This window comes from Helobdella robusta, assembly GCF_000326865.2.
Source record: "Helobdella robusta unplaced genomic scaffold HELROscaffold_16, whole genome shotgun sequence".
Taxonomy (NCBI): Eukaryota; Metazoa; Annelida; class Clitellata; order Rhynchobdellida; family Glossiphoniidae; genus Helobdella; species Helobdella robusta.
Window position 1 is genome coordinate 7,494 of NW_008703893.1, and position 14,094 is coordinate 21,587.

The 14,094-nt window shown below is 34.7% G+C and overlaps 1 protein-coding gene across 1 annotated transcript in view; it reads right to left on the reverse strand.

Annotated features, from left to right (window-relative positions):
• The window catches only part of HELRODRAFT_169559 (hypothetical protein), a gene marked incomplete at both ends in the record, with an annotated part of 4,550 nt that extends 2,347 nt beyond the window's left edge, over positions 1-2,203 (reverse strand). The window contains one exon of the mRNA XM_009015405.1: positions 1,297-2,203. Within this exon, the coding sequence (XP_009013653.1) occupies positions 1,297-2,203 (907 nt within the window). The remainder of the gene's footprint in view (positions 1-1,296) is intronic.
• Between the last annotated feature and the right edge of the window lie 11,891 nt (positions 2,204-14,094).

Genomic DNA, 14,094 nt, shown 5'->3' on the forward strand with positions numbered 1-14,094 from the left:
CTGGAATAAGGTTGTCAATATTTCTGTACGCCTTGCAAGATTCACTCCAAAGTGTTCTTATTTCTTCGTTGGAGTTTAGTTTGAAGCACCAGCGGAGTCTCATTCTTAGTAGTTCGGCGTGCTGCTTGAACGCTTTTATGTTGAGACCTCCAATTTTATATGGCAGTGAAATCATTTCAGCGATACAACTGCTGATAGGTAAAGATAACCATTCTCTTACCGTTTCTGTCACGAGGCGGTCCAGAGTGTTTTCAATCCAAGTCAGTGATATATTGTAGGCACGGAGTTCAAATGATAATTGAGAAGGAACGAAGCGTCTAAGAATTTCAAGCTTCCATTGAACTGTCGTATCTAGTCTCCCAATCTTTTGCAGCATAACTCTGACTTTATTGTACAAATCATCTTTTTCTTTAGTGTTCTTACCTTCAAAGTCGTAAATGACTCCTAAGTACGTAAAGTGATCGTTCATTTTGATCTGGGGAATTGTTGCATCGTCGATTGTTAACTGAGGCAAAAATTGTTCATATTTGCCATCGAGCTTTCGCATCCCAAACGTACAGCATTTATCTATTCTTAACTTCATACCTGTCCATTTACACCAGGCTTGATTAAGATCGATTAGTTTCTGGGCTCCTTCTGAACTGCTTGAGATGATTGCTGAATCGTCAGCAAATTGAAGCCAACCTCTGGATTTTAGTTTGGCTGTAGGTCCCCATATATATCCACATTGTTGAAATTCTTTCGCTTCTAATATTTTCATTAATGGGTTGAAACAAAGGTTAAATAGTAAAGGAGAACCGGGGTCACCCTGTAGAACACCTCGTTTAACTTGGATTGGTGAGGTTAGTTTGTTGCACACCGATACATTTATCGAGTAATCGGCGTATATTGATCTAATCAGATTGCTGACCTTGGTTGGGATGTGATGGTAGCTTAAAACAGATGGAATTAGATCATGGCTGACCTCACCAAATGCATTGCGTAGATCTAAGAGGGTGACAATGATTGTTCTCTGGTGTCTTTTGGCATCTTTTAGTAGATGAGTTAGTAGTTGCGTGTGTTCAGCTACACCGTCAACCTTGGGGAAAAATCCTTTTTGTATGTTTTTATTGATTAAGTTGTTTTGATCAAGATATTTGTATATTCTATTGTTAATGAATGTTGAAAAGATTTTATAGAATACTGGTTGAAGTGTTATTGGCCTGAAATTTGATGGGTCGCTGGCGTCACCCTTTTTGTGAATTAAAATTGTCAGACCTTTTCTCCAGCAGGAAGGGATCGACGATGTTTTCCAACATTCAACCAGTAACTGATGAAGGATTGTGCGGAGTATTGGACATTTTTTCAAGATAATTATTGACATCTGATCCAATGGGCAAGGAGAAGCTCTCGACTTGCATTTTCGGATAATTGAGAATATTTCATTATATGTTGGAGGATTGATATTGCAAGCAATTGATGGGTTTGGCAAAGTTTGAATCCAATTTGGCAAGCAGTATTTATTACGACATGGATCATTCAAAATGTTGTGGAAAAACTCTTTACATTTTTCGACGTTAAACATAGGTAGCAAACTACACGTCGGTTTGAGTAGTTTTTCACACGTTGGCCAAAATTTATTTTTTAATTGGCTTGTGATGTCGAGTATTTTCCCAATTTTTGATGCTTTTGATGACGATATTTTTGCTCTTATTTGACGGCTTAACGTGATAATTTGTGTGTCGAAATTGTGGTTGTTACGGCCTAATAGTTTGAGTTGTTTTAGTTCTGATTTTAATTTGTTGGTTGGTATGTCGGATTTTGTTGTTGAATTTGTTTTTTGTTTTAATGTGCCGTATGTTGATGCAAAATAATTGTATATTAGTGACTGTAGATTGGCGGTGAAGTTATTAATGTTGACGATGTTTGGCAGGGCTGTTCTTTGCGACTGGAAGTATGCATTGGCTTCTACCCACTGTGCTGTTGTTTTGGGTAGTTTTATCCCTGGGAGTGATACTTCTGTCTTGACGATAATTTGTGATGTTGGTGACGGCGAAGATGCCTGTTGATGTGGAGGAGATGACGGTTGTTGTGTTTCTGTCGTAGCGATATTTGTTGATGCTGATGTCGGCGGAGACGTCTGCTGGTGCGTTGGAGATGACGACAAGTTTAAATTTTCTTCTGGGTCTTCTGGAGGTTTTGCCGAATTTAAACTTTTACACATTTTGCACGAGCGTTGGTGCATCCGTAGGCCCTTTCTCCCTTTACAACGTTTACCGCAACAACAGATACTTAAATTATTATCCATATTAGCAATATTATTGTTATTTAAATTATCAACGAGTAAGTTTGGAGATATTAAAATATTGTCGCTTTGGGTTGAATGTATACTATTGTTACTATAACTTATTGAAGTAGATTTTGTACAGCGCCAGGAGTGGCTGCTAAGTTTAGCAAAGTTTTTAAAACAATATGGACATTTAGTTGCATTTACAATTAGAATTAGGTTTAAAATTATAATTAAATAGTATGAATATCTAAAGTTAGGAGAAATTAATATCAATTTATTCGCCATAATTAACTTAAACTTTCAAACCAATTTTTATACCATAAAATCACATAAAACTCGATTAAAGTAAATAAAACAGTAAGCTAGAAAAATTCTGCCAGCTCTCATGTTTCATCCTGTTCCATAATAGCAATTGTAATAGTAATAATAGCAATAGTAATAGTAATAATAATATTATTAATAATAATAAAATCGAAGATTGTTATTATTATTATTATTATTATTATTATTATTATATTCCGCTAGGTTTTTTTAAATATTTTAAACTATCATTAATCAATTTTATTTGGTCTGACCCTTTTCATAGAAGTTTAATTAATTCCGTAGTATCGTCATCTTACGCAATTTACTGTGATAGAAACACGATTTGAACATAATTTAATGCTGATTCTATTTCTCTTTGTTCCCATTTAAAATGTATGGCGAGCATTGTAGAATATCTATATAACTTACATTATAAGTTTTATTAATTTAACTTTATAATTACAATGTATGTTTTAAAAAAAACAAAACAAAAGGATGTTCTCATTATTATGATAAATCGTGTTGTCAATTTGGAAGAGAAAAAAATAAAAGGCATTAAATTTAAATGACGCCAGCAAATAATGAACGACATTATGAATGACGTCATAATCGCCACAACAATTTCAACAACAACATCAACAACGCGTTCGTGGATGAAGACATCAACAAAATCAACAATAGCAACAACAAGAAGAAAAGTTGACCTAATTATCCTAATTTACAACTATGACATCATCATCAACAATCAATGCCAACAACAATAACAAAAACAACGATAATGACACTATTAACAATCACATAAACAAAAATATCAACAACAACAACAACAACAATTCCATCTACAATAAAATGAACATCCTAATTGTTGCCAACCTAGAAAAAAAATTCTAACTTGCGACAAACTTTAATTTACAACAACATCAATTACAGCACAAATTGGAACATCAACTACAGCAATATTCACAACAACAATTACATCAACAACAATTACAACAACAACAATTTGTTGCCACCGTGCTTATCAACTTCATCAACGTTGACATTTATTATTACCATTATTAACAAAAGTATTTTAAACAACAACAACAATCTTTGAATAATATGTCAACAACAACAACGTCGCTAACATCAACAACAACAACATTTATTCATTACATCAACAACAACAAAAACAACAGCAAAAGGAAAAAGTTTTCTCGAGCTGCATTAAAATTTTGGACCGCAACAACACCATCAACAAACTCAAACAACAGCAAAAGTCTCAAAAAGTGACAACTACAAAATGTCAACAACAACAAAAGGAACAACTATAACATCAACAACAGCAACAACAACATCATCAACAACAGCAACAGCAGGAGGAAGAAGAAGGCAGTTGTTAGGTTAATACATGGTTTTATTATCGTACATGCTTTATGACCGTGTCCAATGTGCATGCATGCATTTTTTGCCCTGTCTTGTTCAGATGTTTTTGTTGTTGTTGTTGCTGTAACTGGTGTTTATTTAGATGTTGTTGTTGTTGTTAGTATTTCTGTGTTTCCAGGCTTGTTGTTGTTGTTATTTTTATTGTTGTTTTTATTGCATTTGTTGTTGTGATGTTGTTGTTTTATATTGTTGATAGTGCTTATGTTGGTTTAGCGGTTGTTAACATTTCAAGTTGAAGAATTGTTTTGATGTTGCTTCTTGGGCATTCGTCAAAGTTTGTTGTTTTGTTGTTGTTATAATTTTGTTGCTGAGTAATGCAGCAGCAGTTGATGTTGGTGGCACTGGTGAATAATTATCAACATTAGAAATTAAAAAGCGGATTCTACAAAAGCCTTGTTTCTCGTGTAGTTGTTGTTCATCTATCCATCTATCCATTCATCTATTCATTCATTCGTTCATTCATTTATTCATCTTCCCATCCATTCTGCAACCTTCAATTAGCAAATAATATGCCGTTTCATAACATACTTGCAATGTTTCGAAATGTCTCGAAATGTTTCGAAATGTCTCGAAATGTTTCGAAATGTTTCGAAATGTCTCGTCACTGGCAGGTTATGAAACTCACAAGTTTGCTACTATTTTTATAATTACACATGCACTATGCGTGTCTGTGTGCGTGTGTTTGTGCGTGCAGGTGTTTGAATACATAATATTAATGACAAGCCCACCTATAATAACTACCAGTGAAACAAAAACACACACGCACACACGCACGCAGACAATTCTGTTGCTATTTCATGAACGCACGTATACAGTGACACACCGCATCACCGCGCGTGAATACCACCGCCGACCATCTAATAAGTTATACCAAATCATATCGCCCTGATCAAAGACGATACAAAAAAGTGCACGGTATTCAATGCAAGCGTTATTATTATGTTGTACACGCAACTTAGCATACAACTTTGTTTTAACGTAGATGACTTGTGTGTGTGTGTTTGTACACTATCATTATCTCATTTATATCATCGTATGTCCTGTCTATATGGTTCTTATAAGCACGTTCAGTCCACCCACATGTATGTATGCTTGCGTGCGTGCGTGAGTGAGTTTGAGTTCTAGTCTGTAGTTTTGAAATTATTCGAGTATATGTGCGTGTGTGTGCGTGTTTGTGTGTATGTGTTTGTGTGTACGTGCTTGTGTGTACGTGTTTGTGTGTACGTGCTTGTGTGTACGTGTTTGTGTGTGGTATGTGTGTGTTGGTGTGTGTTGGGGATTTATACTGTTACTGATTCGTTTGGAAGTAATTTCAGAATGATATATACATATGTGTTGCATAGACGGGCGGTGCAATTGGGTAATGGTTGAATGGGGCCTAACACCTCTGTCGCAGTGAGTGTGTTCGAATGCAAAGAGTTCCCCGACTATAAAATTCAATGCGTGTGTCGGATTGGATGATAGTTCTGGTAAATACTAAATAGAGATTTTTATAAAAATATATATGAAGTGACAAACGTACATTATAGTAACTTTTTGAAAAATAGTTTAGCTGAAAACTGATATTTTACATTTTAGACTAAGTATTGAGAGTGATTTTTTCAACACCTACAAAAGTTAAAACATTTAATAATTATCAAATTGCATTCAGGCTTTCTGACTTGCCACATTCGTATAAACATTTAAACGGATGAAAATTAAAAACGTGGCCCGATTAAATGATTAGTGTGGATTGTGGTGATTAGTGTGGATTGTGGTGATTAGCGTGGATTGTGGTGATTAGCGTGGATTGTGGTGATTAGTGTAAATTGTGGTGATTAGTGTGGATTGCGGTGATTAGTGTGGATTGTGGTGATTAGCGTGGATTGTGGTGATTAGCGTGGATTGTGGTGATTAGTGTGGATTGCAGTGATTAGTGTGGATTGCGGTGATTAATGTGGATTGTGATAATTAGTGTAAATTGTAGTGATTACTGTGGATTGTGATGATTAGTATAAATTGTGGTGATTAGTGTGGATTAAGGAGATTATAACTCAAAATTAGAGACTCAAAAACAAACGAGTCAAAAATGTGAACAACTTTCTTTTGAAACGTTGAAGTAATTTTAAAATGTTGCCAGGAAGGTGATCCATGAGCAACAGTTTAACATCCAAACAACTCAAACAATGTATGAAACGTATGAAAATGTTTACAATAACTCGGTGACAACAAAATAACCACTGCTCACATTTCGAACTATGTGTGTGTATGTGCGTGTGTATGTGTGTGTGTATGTGTGTGTGTACGTGTGTGTGTGTTTCTACCTGTGTGTGTGCGCCTGAGTATGTCTATATTTATGTTCCTAACATTCGTGTGTGATTGCATGTTTATCTGTATCCGAGTTCTAGTTTGTGTGTGTGCGTGCACGTACGTGTATGTGTGTGTATGTATATGAATGTGTGTGCATATGTGTGTGTACGTGTAAATAGGTTTGCGTGCGTAAGTACGTGCGAATGCGTTTGTGTATGTGCATGCGTAAGTACGTGTGCGTGTGTGTGTGCATGGGTAGGCGTGTACGCCTGTCAACATACGTCTAATTTAGATTAATTATGAAGTGAGAAAATTGTTGACAGCGCAAAAATAGCATCACGTCTTGTTGATACATGCGTGTGGTGTATGTGTGCGTGTGGTGTGCGTGTGGTGCGTGTGTGCGTGTGTGTGCGTGTGCGTGTGGTGCATGTGTGCGTGTAAGTGCGTGTGCGTTTTTAAACTGGAAAAAACTGTCAGGCCTAAAAAAACTCTTTTTTTCAAACATTTGATATTAATGAGTCGTTGATGTTTTGCACGTTGATGTAATTATTATAATGATGCGTCGTTGTTGTTTTGATGTGACGAGTCGTTGCAGCTGTCACGGTGGTCAGTTTTTTAGTGGTGTGATTTTGTAATGTGTTTGTTAATGTTGTGGTGGAGTGATTACGTGACGATGACAATGTGGCGTTGAGTGATTATGTTGCAATGTAAAGATGTGATTGTTTGGTAATGTTACGATATAATGATGCGTCTGTTTGATGCTTAAGATGATATGTTTTGTATATATATAATATGTGTGTGTGTTGTGTGTGTGTTTGTTTGTTGTTATTATTGTTGTTATATTTTATTTTTTGTTACTTATTATTTGTTATCATTCTAAATGGTCACTTGAATTGACAAAATTTTTCGGTTATGTCTGTTGGGTACCTTTGGGTAGCTCTATAAAAAAGACGCTATATAAATTTTTCTATGAGAACGATCTTTTATTCAGCAATAAAAAACAATGAAAATTAAAGTACAAGTAGAATAAAATAATGAAATAAAATAGTGTCAAATGCAATAAATAGAGTATTAATCTGAGATCCGAATCGAGAAAGTACGACCAGAGTTAATTAGTTTTAAAATTGATTCATTTCACATTTCTGTCGCAATAGATAGCGTACGACAATGATGCGGCAGAGTTTATAAGGTTATTGCAAAAATAATCAGTTCAAATAATATTTATTAGCGAAAGATTAAATTTTTTAAAAAGACTTAAAGTAGATATTTCAAATGTATTTATTGTTATTTTTAAATGTTTTAAGTCGTCGTTTAAATTATTTTTCAAGCTATTAGAGTATTTTGATTGTTTGTAGTTTTTAGAGTTGGAGAAGTTAGTCACATGGCAGACTGTCAACTCCAGAATTTCCAAAGTTTCGCCGCGTAGTAATGCGATGTCTGGTCGCAATGTCTTGAATAAGCGTGATGGTGGTTGAAAATCGCCTGTCTCAAGATCAGCAAAAATGGAGACGTCTGGGTTGGCACATGATTTTAACTTGTCGTGGATTATTGCTAAAATTTTGTTGTGTCTTGTTGTGTATCTACCCAATGCCGATGCTGAGCTGCAGTTGAATAGCACATGTTTATTTTTAATAATAAAAATAATAATAATAATAATTATATTAGTAATAATAATAATGATAGTATTATTGATAGTAGTATTATTTGCAGTGATATGATAATGTTATGTTACTTTGATGACCAGGTATAACTAGACTGTCAAAAAAAAGAAAAGCATTGATGGGGGTTAAACAACGATAGTGATAGTGATAATAGTGATGATACTATAACAACTTTGTTATTAACGATGATAATGGCTATAACGATGATTCAACGAAAATGAATATAGTGACATGGCTACGGTGATGATACTACGTTAATGATAATTAGGATTATGATACAATGATGATTATGATACAATGATGATGACTTAAGAGTGACAAATGACCATGATGGAAGAGCACTACAATGATAACGAAATGATTACATCTTCAAGCGAACATCAGCTGAATTTAAGTTAAGAAAGACACGTTGTTAACGACGCGGTGACTATGAGAAAAAAACGAAGTGTAATAAAACATTTTTTTTTGGTCTTACTTTGAAAAAGTTGGACCAATCTATTGAAACTGTCAACAAATCAAAAAGCGGATTCTACAGAAAACAATTTAAAAAAATTTTTTTTTGTGGAATCCGCTTTTTAATTTGTTGCCAGATTCATCAAATGGCGTTTTACAGAGTTGCATTATGAAGAATAAAAAAAATTTGCAATTAAAAAAATAATAATAGCAATATATACTAAAACAATGTAGGTAGTTTAAAAAATAATGCTGATGATGATACCCACAAGAACGAAGAATGATAGAATGGATGAAAGGATGAATGAACGTACGAACGATGTAACGGATGAATGAAAATATTAATGCGTGAATGCGAAAACGGAAGGAAGGAAAGAAGGAACAAACGGAGGAAGAAAAAATGAATGATAGAGTGATGTAAGGAATGGATGAGTAACGACTGCTAATAATTCTTAAGATGAAGGGAATGTACTGAGCCTTATTACTAATGGAATTAAATTCTCAATTATTTTATTAATAATAATTTTGTGTGCTTGTGTGTGCGTGTATGTGTGCGTGTGTGTTTGTGTGTGTGAATATGTGCGTGTGTGTGCGTGCATGTGTGTGCGTGTGTGAATATGTGAATATGTGTGAATATGTGTTTCTATTTCGCCCTGCTTTCCTCAGATCAAAGCAGTTATATTTTTTTTGATATAGACAAGAAAGAAAATGGCCGAAGCACGTGATAAATATTAATTATTCAAGATAGGTTGATGGTCACTAGATGTTCATTCATGTTTGTTTCGTGTTCATTCGTGTTTATTTTTGGTGCATGCATTCATTGTTGTTTATTCATCTATTGTTCATCCATGTATTTTGTTGTTTATGTTCGACGATCACTCATGTTATGTTCTTTCACGTTTGTTCATTATCCATTCATCGTTCACTCTGTTTGTTTGTTGTTCATTCACTCATTGTTTGTTCATCGGTCGGTTCATCCTGGCATGCCGTTTTATTGCCGGGTTACGACTAATGGCCATTTCGACGGCTGTGTTACGATGACGTCAGTAGAAAGACAAATAAAAATAATAATAACAAGAAGAAGAAGAAGAAAAAAAGAAGAAGAATTAATAACGACAACAACAACAATATAGTTGTTTGTAACAATGTTATTTTTGTTGTCTTTGTTGACATGGGCAACACAGTAAAAATAGCGAAGAACAGAACGGAAAGGTATGAAATAATTATTCTCGCTCTCCATTTGAGGTTTGTTACTTTAGTCCCAGTTTAGTTTAAATTAAGATTAAATATATTGATATTGCTTTGTTTTTAATATTACTGTTAATAATATTTCAATTGTTATTATGATTATTAAATTATAATATTTCATTATTATTTGTTGCATTATTGTTATCATTATTATTGTTATTATTATGACGATAAATTAACAACAATAAAAAATATAATTTTTCGTTAATGATTAGAATAACGACATCAGTCAATTGTGAAACTGCTATTGATGTTGATGATGATGATAGTGATTGTGGTGATGGTAATGATGACGGTGCTGCTGATGATGATATGATGATGATGTTTTTGTTGTTGTGTTTGGTGAGAGGTGAGCAAATACATGATGATGAGGATGTTGATGATGATGAAGAAGAAGAAGAAGAAGAAAATGATGACGACGATGATGATAAAGATGATGATGATGAAAATGATGATGAAGATGATGACGACGAAAATGATGAATTATTTGTTTTCTATTATTGCGAGATTTTTTACACGTAGCAATCAATTCTCCCGCCCTTTTAAAATTCATTAATCACCATCCAACAAATCTACCAATATCATTCATAAAACGTAGACTCGTTTTTCCAGTATTTTTCGTTCAATCTTTTTCTATTTCTCATTCTCTTTCTTCTCTTTCTCCTTCTCCTCTCTCTCTTTCTTTCTTTCATGTCCATCTTTTTGTCTGTTTGTCACTAAATATTTTTCTTAACATCTCTGGCCCTGTAGTTCATCTAGCATCTTTCATTTATATATTTCTTAAAAGTTTTCTTCTTAGTTGATATAATTATTTAATGATTGTTATTTTTTTTTCAATTAATTTGCAATAAGTGTTTTTTAATTCTCCGCGCCATCATCATCATCATCATCATCATCGTCACTCACCATCGTCGTCGTCGTCATCATCACCATCGTCGTCACCATCATCATAACACACTCTCATATTTTCATCCGATTCTGCTACCATGCGAAGTAACAGATTTAGCGAGAAATTTAAAAAAAAAAGAAATTATATTGCTTGGAGGAGTTTCTATATAATCATGGTTGTGGACGTCATCATCATTATTGTGAACGTTATCATTATCGTCATCATCAACATTGTCATCGTTATCATCATCATCATCATCGTTACCACCGTTATCATTATCTTCATCTTTCGTCATCATCATCATCACCACCATCATCATTACCACAGTTATTATTATCAACATCTTCATCATCATCAACATAACCGTTGTCATTACGTATTGTTGTCATCACCACCTTTATCATTATCGCAAAGTAGAGTGATGATGTTGGCGATGATGATGATGGTGATGATGATGTTGGCGATGATGATGATGGCAATGATGATGATGGTGGTTGAATGATTGATGAAGCAAGCAGCATTCTGGAGGTATTGTAAGAACAGGATGTATAAGAATTAGTCGATGGGTGGGTGGTCCGTGAGATTTGTATGCTTTTACCGACATCGTCATCATCATCATCCTCATCATTCTCATCATCATTCTTTTCATCATCACACAATCATCATCGTCATCATCATCATCGTCATCATCATTATCATCTTCGTTGTTGTCATCATCATCATCTAAATGATAATTCATCATCATCTTAATTCATCACCTCTCAGCCATCAGCTTCAATATCATGATGAAGCCAATGATGACGGTGATGATGATGATAATGATGATAATGAGATGATGATAACGATGATGATGACGATGATGAGATGATGATGATAATGTCGACTCGATAATATCTATAAAATGTTTGGGAAGAAGTTGACGGAGATGAATGTGTTGAAAGAAATGAGGAGAGAGGAGAATTAATGCCTTTAAGATGAAAATTATCTTGTCGGTTAGAATGATGATAAAGATGATAACGATGATGATGATGATGATAAGGATGACGATAGTGATGACCATGATGACAATGATGCTTCAGATAAAGCTGCCACTGTTGCTGAAGATGATATTGATGATGACGACGATGATGATACACAATTGTACTGATAAAGATGATGACGCACAGCCAAACTGATGAAGATGACGATGACGACGACCAAGAAAATGACGACGATGTTAAAATTGACTGTGACGAAGATGGTTATACAACACATAAAGGTTAAAAGTTACTCTCTCTTATGCGTTTGCTTTAGAGGTTTCAACGACAAACACACACAGCTTATATGAATACGCGTTCAAACCACGCATCATACAAATTGCATATGATAGGTGGAGATCTCTTTGTATTCGAACCTAGTCATTGCAATAGCAAGACCAGGCGCCTTTAACCATTGAGCCATCACGCCATACATAATAACGATGACACGTGTAGAAACATTTCACTCACCCAGCCATTTATTTCTGCCCTTTCAACCTCAGATCTTCTTCTCAGCACTGGAAACCTTCCAACAAAAATTAGCATCATCATGTGCAATGCTGGCCCACAAAATCCGGAATACAAATAAACTTGTATAATTATGTTTCCATATTTAGTTGTGCGTTTGTGTGTGCGCGTGTGAGTTTGTGTAAATGTGTTTGTGCATGTGTGTGTGTGCGTGTGTGCGCATGTGTTGTTCACTATATATAAGTGGTTTATTTTTTCACACATCTATTTATCCTTCACTTACATCAAAAAACACCGTGCGCGCACACGCACACACCACACACACATACCACACACACCACATACACACCACATACACACACACAACACACCACACACACACACACAACAGAGTTGACATCATTGTTGTATATCATGCATGCAATTGAATTTCCAAGTGCGAATGAATTGTTTATTTCTTTCATTATTTCATGCATAAAGTAAAACAATTTTTATAAATACATATCTGTGTACGTATATATACTGCGAGCACATAAGTGTGTGTGTCTGTGTGCGTGTGTATGTGTGTGTATGTATAAATAAATGTGTGTGTGTGTGCGTGTGTATACATATTAACCGGCAAAATTTATTTGCACTATAAACTCGCAATACAATAAACAACCAACATGCTTAAAAATTGAACCCGCAATGCAAACACACTGAAACAAGTACAGGCGCACTCATACACGAGTACATGCACAGCCACACATAAGTACATGTGCACTAACGACAAAATATTACAAAAACAAACAAACAAAATGATAACAGTTCACATTCACACGCACATTCACACGCACCTTTTAACGTTTATATACAAACACACAACAACAACAACACACAAATACACACAAACATAAAAAGCATGCACTTGTGATAGACAAACATACTGACTCATAAATAAAATCACATATACATACAGAAACATCCAAAATACAAACAAACATATACACATACAAAAGTACAATTTCATCGTTAAATGCAACTAAAACACACGCACACGCACGCACGCACATTAAGGATGTTGAATATGTCTGTCAATGAGAAACTCTTGATTTACATTCATTCAGCTATTTCACGCGTCGTTACTTTTGGCAATTAGAAAAAAAGTGTGCTTTGTATGTGCGTTTGTCTGTGTGTTTGTATCGTTGTGTATGTGTTTGTCTATGTGATTGTCTGTGTGTTTGTATCGTTGTGTATGTGTTTGTGCATGTGATTGTATGTGTGTGTATCGTTGTGTATGTATGTGTGTGTATCGTTGTGTATGTTGTAAGTAAGTTTGTGAGATTACGAAATAGTTTTTTTTGTTTGTTTGTATGTTCATTTGTCTCTACTCGTTTGTTTATTCGTTCGTTTGTATGTTTCTATATGTAGATTGTATTTTATTGTATTCAGATTATATTCCAGTTTTTAGTCTCGTATGTGAATGCGTTCCAGTTTACAAATCCATTTATATTAAAACATTTTTCAGTTTCCTTTTAACTATCCAGTATTGAATGCTTAGATGTTGAATTTAAAATAATAAACGTTCTCCCTCAGGAGGGTTACACTGGAAAGTCGGAATAATAATCACTCTATTTAATTTCGAATTTTCTCCACGTAAGAAGGTGTGTATGTTCGCTGAAAACACAGTCACACACATGCAGTCACACACACACACACACACGCACACACAGTCAGAAACACACATGCTTACACAAAAGCCAAGCATAAACCAGCACACATACAAACCATGGACATCTATATAATATACTTTTTTTTACTATATAAAGAAGTCTATGATACAAACACACACAACACAGACAAACACACACAACACACACAAACACACACACACGCACGCAAGCATGTGATCTATCTTGAACGTGATCCAGTCCTGCTGACGTTGGCACATAAAGTTTCGCGGAATTAAGTGTGGAACGCAGTGGTCAGGAGGTAAGTTTCCAAGGAAATGATTTTTTATAAAGTCCGAACGAGTGCGTCGGCTTCAATTTTTGTATTCGCATCTCTTCACGTATTTCCATCATCATCATCTCT